General features: G+C 45.3%; 2 protein-coding genes across 2 annotated transcripts in view; both read left to right on the top strand.

Annotated features, from left to right (window-relative positions):
* Positions 1 to 9,144, top strand: part of aldh1a3 (aldehyde dehydrogenase 1 family, member A3) — a 12,225-nt gene extending 3,081 nt beyond the window's left edge. Inside the window, exons 5-13 of the mRNA XM_056608402.1 lie at positions 1,320 to 1,381; positions 3,053 to 3,181; positions 3,988 to 4,101; positions 4,703 to 4,805; positions 5,549 to 5,733; positions 6,268 to 6,432; positions 6,854 to 7,011; positions 8,046 to 8,120; positions 8,230 to 9,144. Of these exons, the coding sequence (XP_056464377.1) occupies positions 1,320 to 1,381; positions 3,053 to 3,181; positions 3,988 to 4,101; positions 4,703 to 4,805; positions 5,549 to 5,733; positions 6,268 to 6,432; positions 6,854 to 7,011; positions 8,046 to 8,120; positions 8,230 to 8,299 (1,061 nt within the window). The 3' untranslated portion in view covers positions 8,300 to 9,144. The remainder of the gene's footprint in view (positions 1 to 1,319; positions 1,382 to 3,052; positions 3,182 to 3,987; positions 4,102 to 4,702; positions 4,806 to 5,548; positions 5,734 to 6,267; positions 6,433 to 6,853; positions 7,012 to 8,045; positions 8,121 to 8,229) is intronic.
* A 110-nt stretch (positions 9,145 to 9,254) lies between these two features.
* Positions 9,255 to 12,500, top strand: part of lrrk1 (leucine-rich repeat kinase 1) — a 49,056-nt gene continuing 45,810 nt past the window's right edge. The window contains exons 1-2 of the mRNA XM_056608044.1: positions 9,255 to 9,752; positions 11,888 to 12,030. Of these exons, the coding sequence (XP_056464019.1) occupies positions 11,961 to 12,030 (70 nt within the window). The 5' untranslated portion in view covers positions 9,255 to 9,752; positions 11,888 to 11,960. The remainder of the gene's footprint in view (positions 9,753 to 11,887; positions 12,031 to 12,500) is intronic.

The raw sequence follows: 12,500 nt of genomic DNA, 5'->3' as shown, positions 1-12,500 counted from the left end.
TGTGTGTGTGTGTGACACCGTACACAGGGGTGTACACGCATCAGGGTGTGGAAGATATCCCCACACTTGAGGGGCAGAACACAGTCCAGTCGTCTTAGGTTTAATCCGTTGTGCGACGTATTGTGTTACAGTCGGGTAATACTATTGTATTACAGGTACTCACACACAATACTCACCCACAAGGTTATTACATTGTCTGCGAGTATTGTATCTGTCCCCAAATTCCATCTTTATATATATAAAGCCCCATTATTAATCTCACATTAGGAACAATTCCCTATTTTACGGAACTTAATTCGAATATCATTCAGTTGGAAATTAAATATTTAATTCCATCAAATCTGCACCGTATTTAACAGGGTACATGCGGAAAGTAGTCTTTTGCCATACATTGTTAAGCCTGATTAATCATCTGGCCCTTTGGTCCCCTTAATACCCGGTCGTAACGGGTATTGTGTGGCCGCGAGCTGCAGGGAATCCTCCGGCTTTGGTGTCAGTGGCCCCCACCAGGCTCTGAGTCTTAACATGTCGTTAGCCTTACAAACGCGGTGATTTCCTCAGCGTATTCCCCTGCTATGCTAATGTCACCTTTCCCTCTTCACCCCCCCCCCCCACCCCCGAAGATGAAAGACGCAAGATTAGCGGATAGTACAATAGAAACATGAGAAGGTCAAGACGAGAGGCCGAGAGGCCATGTTTTACCAGTTATCTGGTGAGAAAACGCCGTCGTGTATACGTTGGTATATATACAAACTGTCATAAAGGGCCAAAAATCAAAGTTTGGTGTAAAAAGGGAGAGCTGGTGTTGCAGGCTTTACGCTGGGTCGATGAGAACGGGATTTGATCAGCGGTCTCCTCATTGGAATGGACAAGGAGAATGTTCCTTTTTAAATGTCTTAACGGTTGAATTATGGACAGTCCCAACATTGGAACAGAGTAGAGGGTGTAAAGAGTATTCTAATACGCGTTGTGTTTCATTTGGCTCGGCTCTGCGTGTTACCTCTTCTTCTTGGTATTGAGGGACGGTCATAATTCAAAAGTGACACACCGGGAGGAGGTATAGTTTTCACAATAATGGGTGTGTCAGCAAAAGCAGCAGTCATTGTGGTAAAAAAATAAATAAAGACACAGTAAGCTTTTCAGAATGTTCGCAATTTCCTACAATTTGTCACTTTGGAGAAGAGGAAAAGCTAATAAAAAAATTGGGAAATGGGAGAAAATAATGTAGCCATAATGATAGGCGGTTCACAACTTTGAAATGACAATGGATGAAACATAACTGCATTGTTACTCTGTTCTTTCTTCTCTGTTCCCCTCAGATGATAGTTTCATGAGCTTCACCAAGCACGAGCCCGTGGGTGTCTGTGGAGCCATCATTCCTGTGAGTGCAGACCTCGATCTGTTTTTACTTTATGAACAATATGGTGTAATAATGCTCATTCATAATTCTTATCTTTGGCTATGTGTCAGAGATTTAATCATTAAATACACACTGCTTGTGTGTGTTTGCGTATATGTGTGTGTGTGTGCGTGTCTGTGTGTGTGTGTGTGTGTGTGTGTGTGTGTGTGTGTGTGTGTGTGTTTGTTTGTGTGTGTGTGTGTGTGTGTGTGTGTGTGTGTGTGTGTGTGTGTGTGTGTGTGCGCGTGTGCATGTGTGTGTATGGGTGCATGTGTGTATGTGTGTGTGTGTGTGTGTGTGTGTGTTGTTTTCAGATTGTCGGAGACAACATTTTCTGTAATCCATCCGGTCTGAGCTGCATAAAGACACGGCTTGTTTTACAATGCTGAATATTAAAATAGAAGTTTATAACTCTGGGAAGCGGGATACAGGGCAACAGTATCTGGACGTCGGTGCCAAGCATCAGATAGTCCCACACAGCTCTAACAGCACAACCACATCATTATGATACCCAAAGCACTCAGCTGTGGTCTGCCAAGCCCTTAACAAAGACCTCATCCCCAACCGAGGGTTGCCACCACGCATGGGCCTAAGTGCCCAGGAAGGTTAACAGCGCTAACATTTCCTCTTAACCTCGATGCCATTGTGTAGCTATATCAGAAACGTTATCTTTTTTTTTATCGTTTTGTCTTTGACAGAAGACACCTTCTCTCGGCTAATTCCTCAAGCGAGGATTACTCTTAACAACAAGCAACCGCAGCCAGAGTTGTTTTCGGGCTCGGTGTACTTGCACCAAATGTAATATATGTTAATGTGGTGGTTCTTTTTGCAGCAACATCAGATTTAAGGTGGGGCGGTATTCATGGTTATTTTCCTCTGCACAGTGTCAGGTTCCACTCTGTCATATCACAGACAGACGAGAGTGTATCATTTCTATATCTTGACAGTGTACGGCCCTTTCACTTGTATCGCGCCGCATAAGCCTATATCCTCTTATGTTGCTTTGGCAACAAAGGAACAAAACGGCTGTTGTTTGACAAGGCAGATTATATCATAAAAAGTGAAATTTATACTGAAGGACATTGTGTAATTACTAAAGGTACCACTGGCACACGCACAACATGACTCATTGTCAGAGGAAACCTCTCTCCGTCGAAACTCCCTTAATGGCGAGGACTGTTTCCAAAAAACGCTGGGAAACTGAACAATAACATAACACAATCATCCAGTGCGCACACGTACTGCTGCGTGATCTGGGTTTGAGTGCCCAATTATCTGCCCTTTTGTGGGGCCACATGGGAAGCAACCCCGACTTGGAAGATATCTCGCGTCAAACGATCTCTGTCGAGGCTCACTTACAATTTTGTTTTATTTGTCTCAAATCAGAACACAAGTTTTAACAATCGGTTCGCGCCAAGGTGCTGATGAACGATAATATCATTCAAATGTTGGCCCATCGTCCCAATCTGAACTTCAATAACTTGTGATGAACTCAATAACCTCAAACGTCTGGACAATGTTTAACGAGTGGCCTACGTCACTGCTTGTGCTTTGAACGTTGTTTTTCGTAGCAATAGAGCCGTTTTGCCTTTACAGTGTGAGCTAATATGTTTGCATGATGGTTTTTTCCCTCTTTTTTTTCTGTCGCTGCAGTGGAATTTCCCCCTGCTGATGTTCATGTGGAAGATGGCGCCGGCTCTGAGCTGTGGCAACACAGTGATCATCAAGCCGGCCGAGCAGACCCCACTCACCGCCCTTCACGTCGGCGCGCTCATCAAGGAGGTCAGCCCCAGAGGTCCCTCTGCATACGTAGAGGAAGCTCACAGACTGACAGAGACTGACACCGGCTCCGGTTCTGAGGGGGAAGGAATACTTTAGTTCTGCCAACATCCCAATACATGACATTACATGACATTATGTTTTGTGTTTCGAAGTAGATGGTTCGCTCCAAAGCTCTTTTACCCTCTGCGTTCATTGCAGATGTTAACGCAATATAGAAGAATATACAGATACAAGAGATGTATAAAGACAAATAGATGTATCGACATGCAGAGGCGTGTGTGTATGTGTGTTTGCGTGAGACCCTGGGTAACGCCTCGTGCCCACTGCACCGTCAGTCAACGGACGTGGGAAGGCTTGGCTGACGGATGGGGGAGTAGTCTTTGCAGATGCATCCGTCAGCCAATCAAATCGGTTCGCCGGGTTCTTCCCGCTTCTTCCTGCTTGTTGCGAGGCAAGAAGACCCGCTTTCCCCCTTTCCAGTATCGTCAGAGCCCGAGTCGCGTCACAGTGCTTAAATTTGCATACGCGATCTGATTGGATGACGGAACCGTCGCTGCCGAAAAAGTTGAAAATGTTTCAACTTTCTGACGGTGGCGAACGCTCCAAGTCAACGGACGGATCCACAATGCATTGCGCGACCGTCCCCATTCAAAGTCAATGGGCAACGGACAACTGACGGAGGTAGTGGGCACGGGGCGTAAGCCACAGCGCGCTATGCTGTCGCCCTCGGTTAAGGCTTGTTCTGGTTTAAATTGCCAGCGGTTCGGTCTCTAACCCTCCCATCCCCTGGTGGTTGTTGCTGACAGGCGGGGTTTCCCCCAGGGGTGGTCAACATCCTTCCCGGCTTCGGGCCCTTGGCGGGGGCTGCGCTGGCCAGCCACATGGACGTGGACAAGGTGGCCTTCACAGGCTCTACAGCGGTAGGTAGCGGCCTATGTGGAATATGTTCTGCATAATGTTTTGCATTTGTTTTGTCCTCATGTGACAAAGAGCAGGAGCCTCTGACGTCGCTGTGACCGTTGATAGAATGATTCTTATTTTATAGCTTTTTGTCTGTCTTGCACTCATATTAAATTACTAAATGAAACTCACTCATACACTACTCTGGTTGGCTCTCCTACTCCTGTGCTCGCACTGAGAAACAAGTGGACAAGCCAAGGGACTGGCACACATATACAATACATTCACAACCGCAAACATGAATAGGATTTAAAAATACATTCACAACCGCAAAACATACATCGAATGATGCAGCCAACAGTCTTAAACTCTGTGGAGTTTAAGACTTTTCTGAATCACAGCAGCAACAGTTGATGTTGTAGTTCAGAAAGGTCTTCACCTCCACAGATCCATCCCACTACAGCTCCTTTTAAACACTGTGATACTGATCTTGTCGGACCTTCTTTCTACGGTGTATGCAAACGAGCGGCGGTGGCGTTTCTCCCGTGAGCAGACCCCGCAGGTTAACGACACACACGGATTACTGACTCCTCTTGTGCCGTCCCCCCCTCGCTTCCGCAGGTCGGCCAGCTGATCAAAGAGACGGCGGCCAGGAGCAATCTGAAAAGAGTCACGCTGGAGCTGGGCGGAAAGAACCCCTGCATTGTGTTCGCTGACTCAGACCGTAAGTGATGTGGTTCGCATCCCCGCCCCGATCAAAAGACACAAGCCACAAAGGAAATGGGCTGGTGTGTGTGTGTGTGTGTGTGTGTGTGCGTGCGTGTGTGCATATGTGTGTGTGTGTGTGTGTGCTGCGTGTGTGTGTGTGTGTGTGTGTGTGTGTGAGTGTGTATGTTTGTGTGAGCACTCATCTGCATAATAGATGTTTTCGTGCATGTGCACGTGCATCTGTGTCGGGTGTTTCTGAGGTTTGTGTGTGAATTAATTATACGTGTGTGTGTGTTTGTGTACACACACATAACACATGTATTGCATTATTGTGACACCCTCAAGGCAGCAGTAGGATTTGCCGTTATTTTAAATAAGTACCGGATTACTTCCTCCTGCTCATATAAATCAATGTTTGCATTTCCTTCCACATTTACATCACATTTACAATAAGGGCATTAAGGGGATTTAGCAGACGCTTTTATCCAAAGCCAACAGCAACCATTCATGCACACATTCACACACCGAAGGCGGAGTCAACCATGCAATGCAACAGCCTGCTTGTCGGGAGCAGCAGTTAGGCTAAGCTGCCCTGCTAAGGGACACCTCAACCTCAAACTAGCAACCTTTCGGTTACAAGTCCACCCCGCTCTTCCTCTTGAGCCAAGCCGACCCCCGACGCAAGACGGTATACCGAGGCAGCCTTTTAACCCTGCTGCGTGCTGACGTCTCCCCTGGAACCCCTGCTGTGTCCCGCAGTGCGTCTGGCGGTGGAGGAGACCCAGAAGGGAGCCTTCTACAACCAGGGCCAGTGCTGCACCGCGGCGTCGCGGGTCTTCGTGGAGGAAAGCGTCTACGAGGAGTTTGTGCGACTCAGCGTGGCAAGCGCCAAAAGCCTCGTCACGGGAGACCCCCTGGATCCCCGCACGTCACACGGACCTCAGGTGATGACGTCACGCCTACCCTCGCTCGCGACAGACCCCAACACACGGGGGGAAAAAAAACTAAAGGCGCTCGCTGCAGCTAGATCCAACGGCCTGGTGTGCAGAGGACGAGCGGACGTTTGTTAATGTTGATGCTCGGCGAACCGTCAGCCCCTCTGCCGTCCACAGAGGGGTTAGCCATGATGTCACGGTTCAGGGTTCACGGTTCAGAGGGTCCCATTAATCGCTGCTCAGAGGCTTTTAAATGTGGTAAACGCAGTTTTGTGTGTAACTATAAAGGCAGAAAAATCTATATAATAGTTTTGGATATGAACATATAAAGTTGTTGGTTGCCATTGTTATAACCAAAGAGTCGATAGAAAGAAGTCGCCACCACAGCCTTGGAGAGGGTTGTGAATTTGGGCTGCAGCACTCATTTTAAACTCTTGGTGACAATGTTAGATACAGTACCACCATTCACCTCAGAGGCCTTCATATCATACTTTGATCCGATTCCTGGTCCTTAACCCTCTTGCTTGTGACTGCAACCCACAGATTGACCGAAAGCAGTTTGACAAGATCATGGAGTTGATCGAGAGCGGTAAGAAGGAGGGGGCTTTGTTGGAGTGTGGAGGACGCGCCGTGGACGACACCGGCCTGTTCATCCACCCCACCGTCTTCTCCGGGGTCAAGGACCACATGCGCATCGCCAAGGAGGAGGTCTGCTTCCACTTCTTTACTACACGATGGTTGACATGGTTGAAGCGCTGCATATTGAGTATAGTATAAGAAGAAATAAATTATGACAAAAAAATAAATAACACAAATCCATCCATTCTGGACCTCATAATGTAGACTTTGAATTATGTGTGTTAGAACAAAACGTTAAACAGCCTTTAACTTTGACTTTCAAGTTGATCCAAAGTTCTCTGTGGCAGAGCGAAAGCTACTTATAGAGCAGAGATTGAGATTGCAGGGGGGGATCCACCAACATTTTTAGCCAAATGTGGTCTGGTCTTGTATACTTTTTATACCAAATCATATACACACTGTTCTTAAACTAAAGCAACAGCAGACTCTCAGCCTTGAGCGTTGGAGTTTCCCCCCTCTTAATGACATAGCTGAACCTCTTCTCCTGCAGATCTTCGGGCCGGTGCAGTGTATATTCAGCTTCAAATGCCTGCCGGAGGTGATTGACAGGGCCAACAGCACAAAGTATGGACTAGTGGCTGCTGTTTTCACCAAAGACATGGACCGGGCCTTGTCTGTTTCGTCGGCTCTTGAGGCCGGCACGGTGTGGTAAGCTCTGACTCAAACCCCTCAACCTTCATCATCTTCACCTCACGCACACACCAACCCTTGTCTTCTTCCCTCACACACAAATCATTGTTTCCTTTTTTAATCATTAAGAACTTGCTATGTCTGCCACTGGTAGGTGGCAGACATAGGGGATTCGAACCGAGGAACATTGCATGGGAGTTATACATGCTAAAGAGTTGATCCTTACCCCTTAAGATACATTCCCCGGTGAGACCCCTACCTACTCAGTGTGGGGAATAACTCTGACGAAAGGACAAACATTTACTTATCATTCTACTATTTACTATGCGGATAAGTTACTATGCTTCCTCAAATGCTCTTGTACAGAGGTTTGGTACAGAGGAAACCTGAAGCCAAATGAGGGGGACACTAAATATATAAGAGCAGGGCAAGGATATGGAATGTATGGAATTTAAACACATACATGTAATGTGTATTCAGCAGGTTTGCTGGAATAGTATTATAGTCATTGCATTTTGTCAGACCACAGGAGCGCAGTCCTGGAATGACAGCCAGTGAAAATACTGTGGAGACAATCTAGATTACATCTGGGACTGTACTGCCCTCTAATGGTTCCGATTTGCATACATGGGACAAAATAGATTGCTGTTGTTCATCAATTTGGTAATTTATCAAGACACCATTAACTCTCTGTCTTTCTCTCCCCCTCTCTTTCTCTCCATCTCTCTCCCCCCATCTCTCTCTCCTCCCATCTCTCTCTCCCTCTCCCTTTCTCTCGCTCTTTCTCTCTCCCTCTTTTTCTCTCTCTCTCTCTCTGTCTCTCTCTCTCTGTCTCCCTCCCTCTCTCTCTCTCTCTCGCTCTCTCTCTCCCTCTATCCCTCTCTCTTTCTCTCCCTCTCCCCCTCTCTCTTTCTCTCTCATTCTCTCTCTCTCACTCTCTCTCTCTCTCTCTCTCTCTCTCTCTCTCTCTCTCTCTCTCTCTCTCTCTCTCTCTCTCTCTCTCTCTCTCTCTCTCTCTCTCTCTCTCTCTCTCTCTCTCTCCCTCTCCCCAGGGTAAACTGCTACAACGCCCTGCACGCACAGACGCCCTTCGGCGGATACAAAATGTCGGGCAACGGCAGAGAACTGTAAGCTCACCCAACAAAACCTCCTCCCAACACCACACCATATCAACGACACCAAGACAACATTGACACCAGCTCACCTACGTTTCCCCTTTTCTCTCTTGTTTTTCAGCGGGGAGTATGCGCTGGCAGAGTACACCGAGGTGAAGGCCATCACCATCAAACTGAGCAACAACATGTAGGAATGATGTGTAGGATCGGGGTAGGGGTAGGGGAGGGGAGGGGAGAGAGAGTGAGAGAGAGAGAGCAAGAGACCGTGGCTCTTAGGAGACGGCCCCAGCACTTACCATGATGGCTCCAACGTTTCACTCCGACGTCTTGGTTCACTAAGAAACTACAGCATTCACTGGCACCATCCAAGCGGTCAGCTTCCCACGCTAACTTGATATTTTGTGCACAGGCGAAGACACTGTGCACACTTTTTGGTTGTGATTTGAAATGCTTGGAAAGGGATGGGAGCGGAGATGAATTCAGAAATGGCATTTTTTTTACCTTTTATCATCCTTTGTGTTATACTTTAGTAGCCTTCAGTCAGTTCTATTATTTTGATCTACTATAAAATGCTCTGTTTTGATGGGCAGTTTCATCCCCTTTCACATGTTGGAAGGAAATCACTTTTTTCCCCATTTCAAGTGAGGTAATATTTACCTCAATGGTGACTTTTTTAATACTGTTACATAAGAAGAATGTTATTTCTACATGAAGAGAGTTGGTGCAAACTGAATTGATCCCCTTGTGTGTTTTTTGTATTTGTCTTTTTTCAAAAATGGCCACCCTTCTTCTTTTTCAATTAGAAACATTTTGTAAACAAATTAACGGATATGCTTCATATGTTTAACACCAACGACAGAAACATTTCTGACCATTTTCTAGGTCCTCAAATGCTTATGCAATAGTTATAACAAATAATAATTAGATTGAACTTTGTTATATATTTAGGATTGTTCATCGCCGGACATACAGAGAAATATGTATTCTAATATGTATTACATGTCATCAGCATTTCATATTTAAATTGAACATCTAAATAATAAAAAAACAAAACATGGTTTGCTTTTTTTTTTTTTACTTGTCTTTACTCATGCACGCGTAGGACTGTACATGCACGCGTATTCGTGAACAGAAAATGTAATGCATTGCAATGCATTCCAAAACAGTGTAGAAACAAGACAATCCGCCCAGCTGAGGGACTCTCGGTTAGATGGGTGTAACGGCGAGAGGAGATAGAGGGGGACTCTGTTACATGGGTGTAACGGCGAGAGAGAGGGAGGGTCTTCTGATAGAGATATCCCTTTCCGTTAAATCCTTCTGTTCTTGCTTTGTCCAATTTTTTGTAAAAAACCCATAACTCGTAGCCTCCTTGTTGTTGATTTTTTTCATTTTCTTGTCACGTTCTTGTTTTTCTCTCTGTGCAGATTGTTAAATACTGGCGTACACTGCTCAGAATAAGTTTAAGACCGGAAATTGAGTTGCGGTAGAGCGGGATAACGATAAACTCCAGGATCAGCGCTTTAAGCGTGGATAGTATCAGTTCTGTAAAATCAGGAAGTCAAGTGAATTCATCTCTTTATTTCGCGTTCCGCGGGTCTGCTGTTAACGTCGTTCAAGCGCTGGATTAATGCGCTGAGTCCTGCGGTGAGTCTACTGAACATGTTGCGGAAACTCAGTACTTGTGTTGTGTTTAATGACTAATGAATGATGTTTTGGTTGAATACTCGTTGCTGTTAAGTCAATTTATTGACAAGTTTTGTATGCGTTTGTGTGTGTGTGTGTGTAACGAAAGTTATATTGCATGGTTAAAGTTGTAACCCGCTGCCTGTTCGTTTAAGCGTTTTTCAACAACGTATTTATTAATATTCCATTATTCAGGTCAGTTTGCACAGCGATAGTTATGGATGTTGTTATGGACCCAGCCCGTGTGTGTGTGTGTGTTTGTGTGTGTGTGTGTGTGTGTGTGTGTGTGTGTGTGTGTGTGTGTGTGTGTGTGTGTGTGTGTGTGTGTGTGTGTGTGTGTGTGTGTGTGTGTGTGTGTGTGTGTGTGTGTGTGTGTGTGTGTGTGCGCGCCTGTGTGTGCGCGTGTGTGCGTGCCCTTGTGTGCCTGTTTTGTATCTGTCGGAACTGACTGGACATGGGAAGGGAAAAATGAGTCATGCCTCCCATTTAATCGTTTAGTTTTACTTTGTTTCACTGTGTTTTCCGAACGTTACTTACAACGGACACCAGTCTCCCAGACCGCATTCTCGCGATCCTTGCGCAATGTATAAATCTCAGTCCGAGCCAGACGTCATTTATTGTGTGGTTCACGACGCTGAAGTTGGCATCCGATTCGCAGCATCCGATTCAGCAGCTGGTCCACTTTAAATCGGTCCTGATTGAAAACCACTACACCTAGACTCTTAAAATCTGGACTAAATTATCACAGTGAGGCTATACATTATAATAAACATAGTTACAGATTTGTGAAACCTTTTTTCTATTTGTGAAAATGCAATACAGGCTCATTTTAATGCTTTTTAGGGGTCCAGACTGCATTAGAACGGGTCCTGATTGAAAACCACTACACCTAGACTCTTCAAATCTAGACTAAATTATCACAGTGAGGCTATACATTATGTAAAACATAGTTTCAGATTTGTGAAACCTTTACCCTATTTGTGAAAATGCAATAAAGGCACATTTTAATGCTTTTTAGGGGTCCAGACCGCATTAGAACTGATCCTGATTAAAAACCACTACACCTAGACTCTTCAAATCTGGACTCAATTATCACAGTGAGGCTATACATTATGTAAAACATAGTTTCAGATTTGTGAAACCTTTAACCTATTTGTGAAAATGCAATGCGGTCTGGACCCCTAAAAAGCATTCAAATAAGTCTGTATTGCATTTTCACAAATAGGGTAAAGGTTTCACAAATCTGAAACTATGTTTTACATAATGTAGTCCAGATTTGAAGAGTCTAGGTGTAGTGGTTTTCAATCAGGACCGATTTGAAGATTCTAAGTGGTTTTCAAGCCGAATCGGATGCTGCGAATCGGATGCCAACTTCAGCGTCGTGTGTGGTTCTGACAGGGTTGTGGAGAGAGAGTTGTGGTTCTAGGTGACACATGCCGGTGCCCCTGTCGTGAAAAGTCCCCTCGTAAAATATTTTCTTGAAAGTTTGGCCACAAACATACATAAAGAAATAAATCTAAATGTAAGTAAATAAATGAATGAAGTAAATCAGTCATTCAATTGACTGTTTATAACACACAGACAGACAATCATTACCACTAATGCATCTTTAAAAGTGTGTCACATCCTCCATCGTAATCAGAGAATAATACCCATTTGTAATAACCTAATTTTGGTAGAGGCCTATTTTAGGCTGACAACGCGGGTCGGGTCGGGATCAGCTCAGGAGGTAGAGCAGTTGTCTTGAAACCGTAAGGTTGTTAGTTCAATCCCCAGCTCCTCCTAGCCTGGGTGTTGTTGTGTCCCTGAGCAAGACACTTAACCCTAACTGCTCCTGAGCTGGCTGTCACCGTGCATGGTTGACTCTGCCGTCGGTGTGTCAATGTGTGTATTAACCGATGTAGGTCGCTTTGGATAAAAGCGTCTGCTAAATGCCCTAATTGTAATTGCAATGAATTCTTAACTTATTAGGTCTGACTTCATCAGAACAACAACATGTTGCAGCTGTTAGCTCCTTTGCTTCAATTTCATTGCATGTCATTGTGATCGAGCCTAAACGCTGACTTGAGCCCTTGTCCATTCTCTGGGGCCTCTAGCTTCACCCCGAAGCTGGGAGCTCCACTGTAACCCCTTTCCAGAGGAAGAGGAGGGTCAGGAGGAAGAGCCGGCATGTCCTATTGGTCTGTAGGCATCTCCCAGGGCACTGTGGACACACACAGCGACATGGAGGAACAAGATGGTGAGTCTTCAATTGTACCTGCTGTTAATCCGAAACCATATTTTATATTACTATGCTTAATTATGAAATGTTTTGTATTTATTAAAGGGGCAGGGTAGAGTTGTGTCTAGGATGTTTGACTCCTGGACGAAATGTACTTGGTTCAAACCCCTGTACCCACATTTAATAGCAGGCATCCCTGGGCAAAGACCTAACCCCTACCTGCTCATTAACGACACACATCTCAATCCACTGCCCCTCTGGATAAAACCATCTGCTAAACAGTGATAGAATATAAAATAAATGGGACCTGTGATGACAGAGGATGAATGACGATAAAGCTATATTCTCTATGCTAATGTTTTCCTATATCACTCACAATGATGAATGCTGCCAAGTTGTAGCTCAGTCAGAGCATGCGTCGCAGTGGTGCAGCTGTCTTCCTGCCAGGTTCCTCCACCATCACCCATCCTTGTCCCCTGCCATCTGTT

This window comes from Gadus chalcogrammus, chromosome 14, assembly GCF_026213295.1.
Source record: "Gadus chalcogrammus isolate NIFS_2021 chromosome 14, NIFS_Gcha_1.0, whole genome shotgun sequence".
In the NCBI taxonomy this organism is placed as follows: Eukaryota; Metazoa; Chordata; class Actinopteri; order Gadiformes; family Gadidae; genus Gadus; species Gadus chalcogrammus.
The sequence above is the reverse complement of the archived record's forward strand: the minus strand, read 5'-3'. Positions and strand labels throughout refer to the sequence as shown.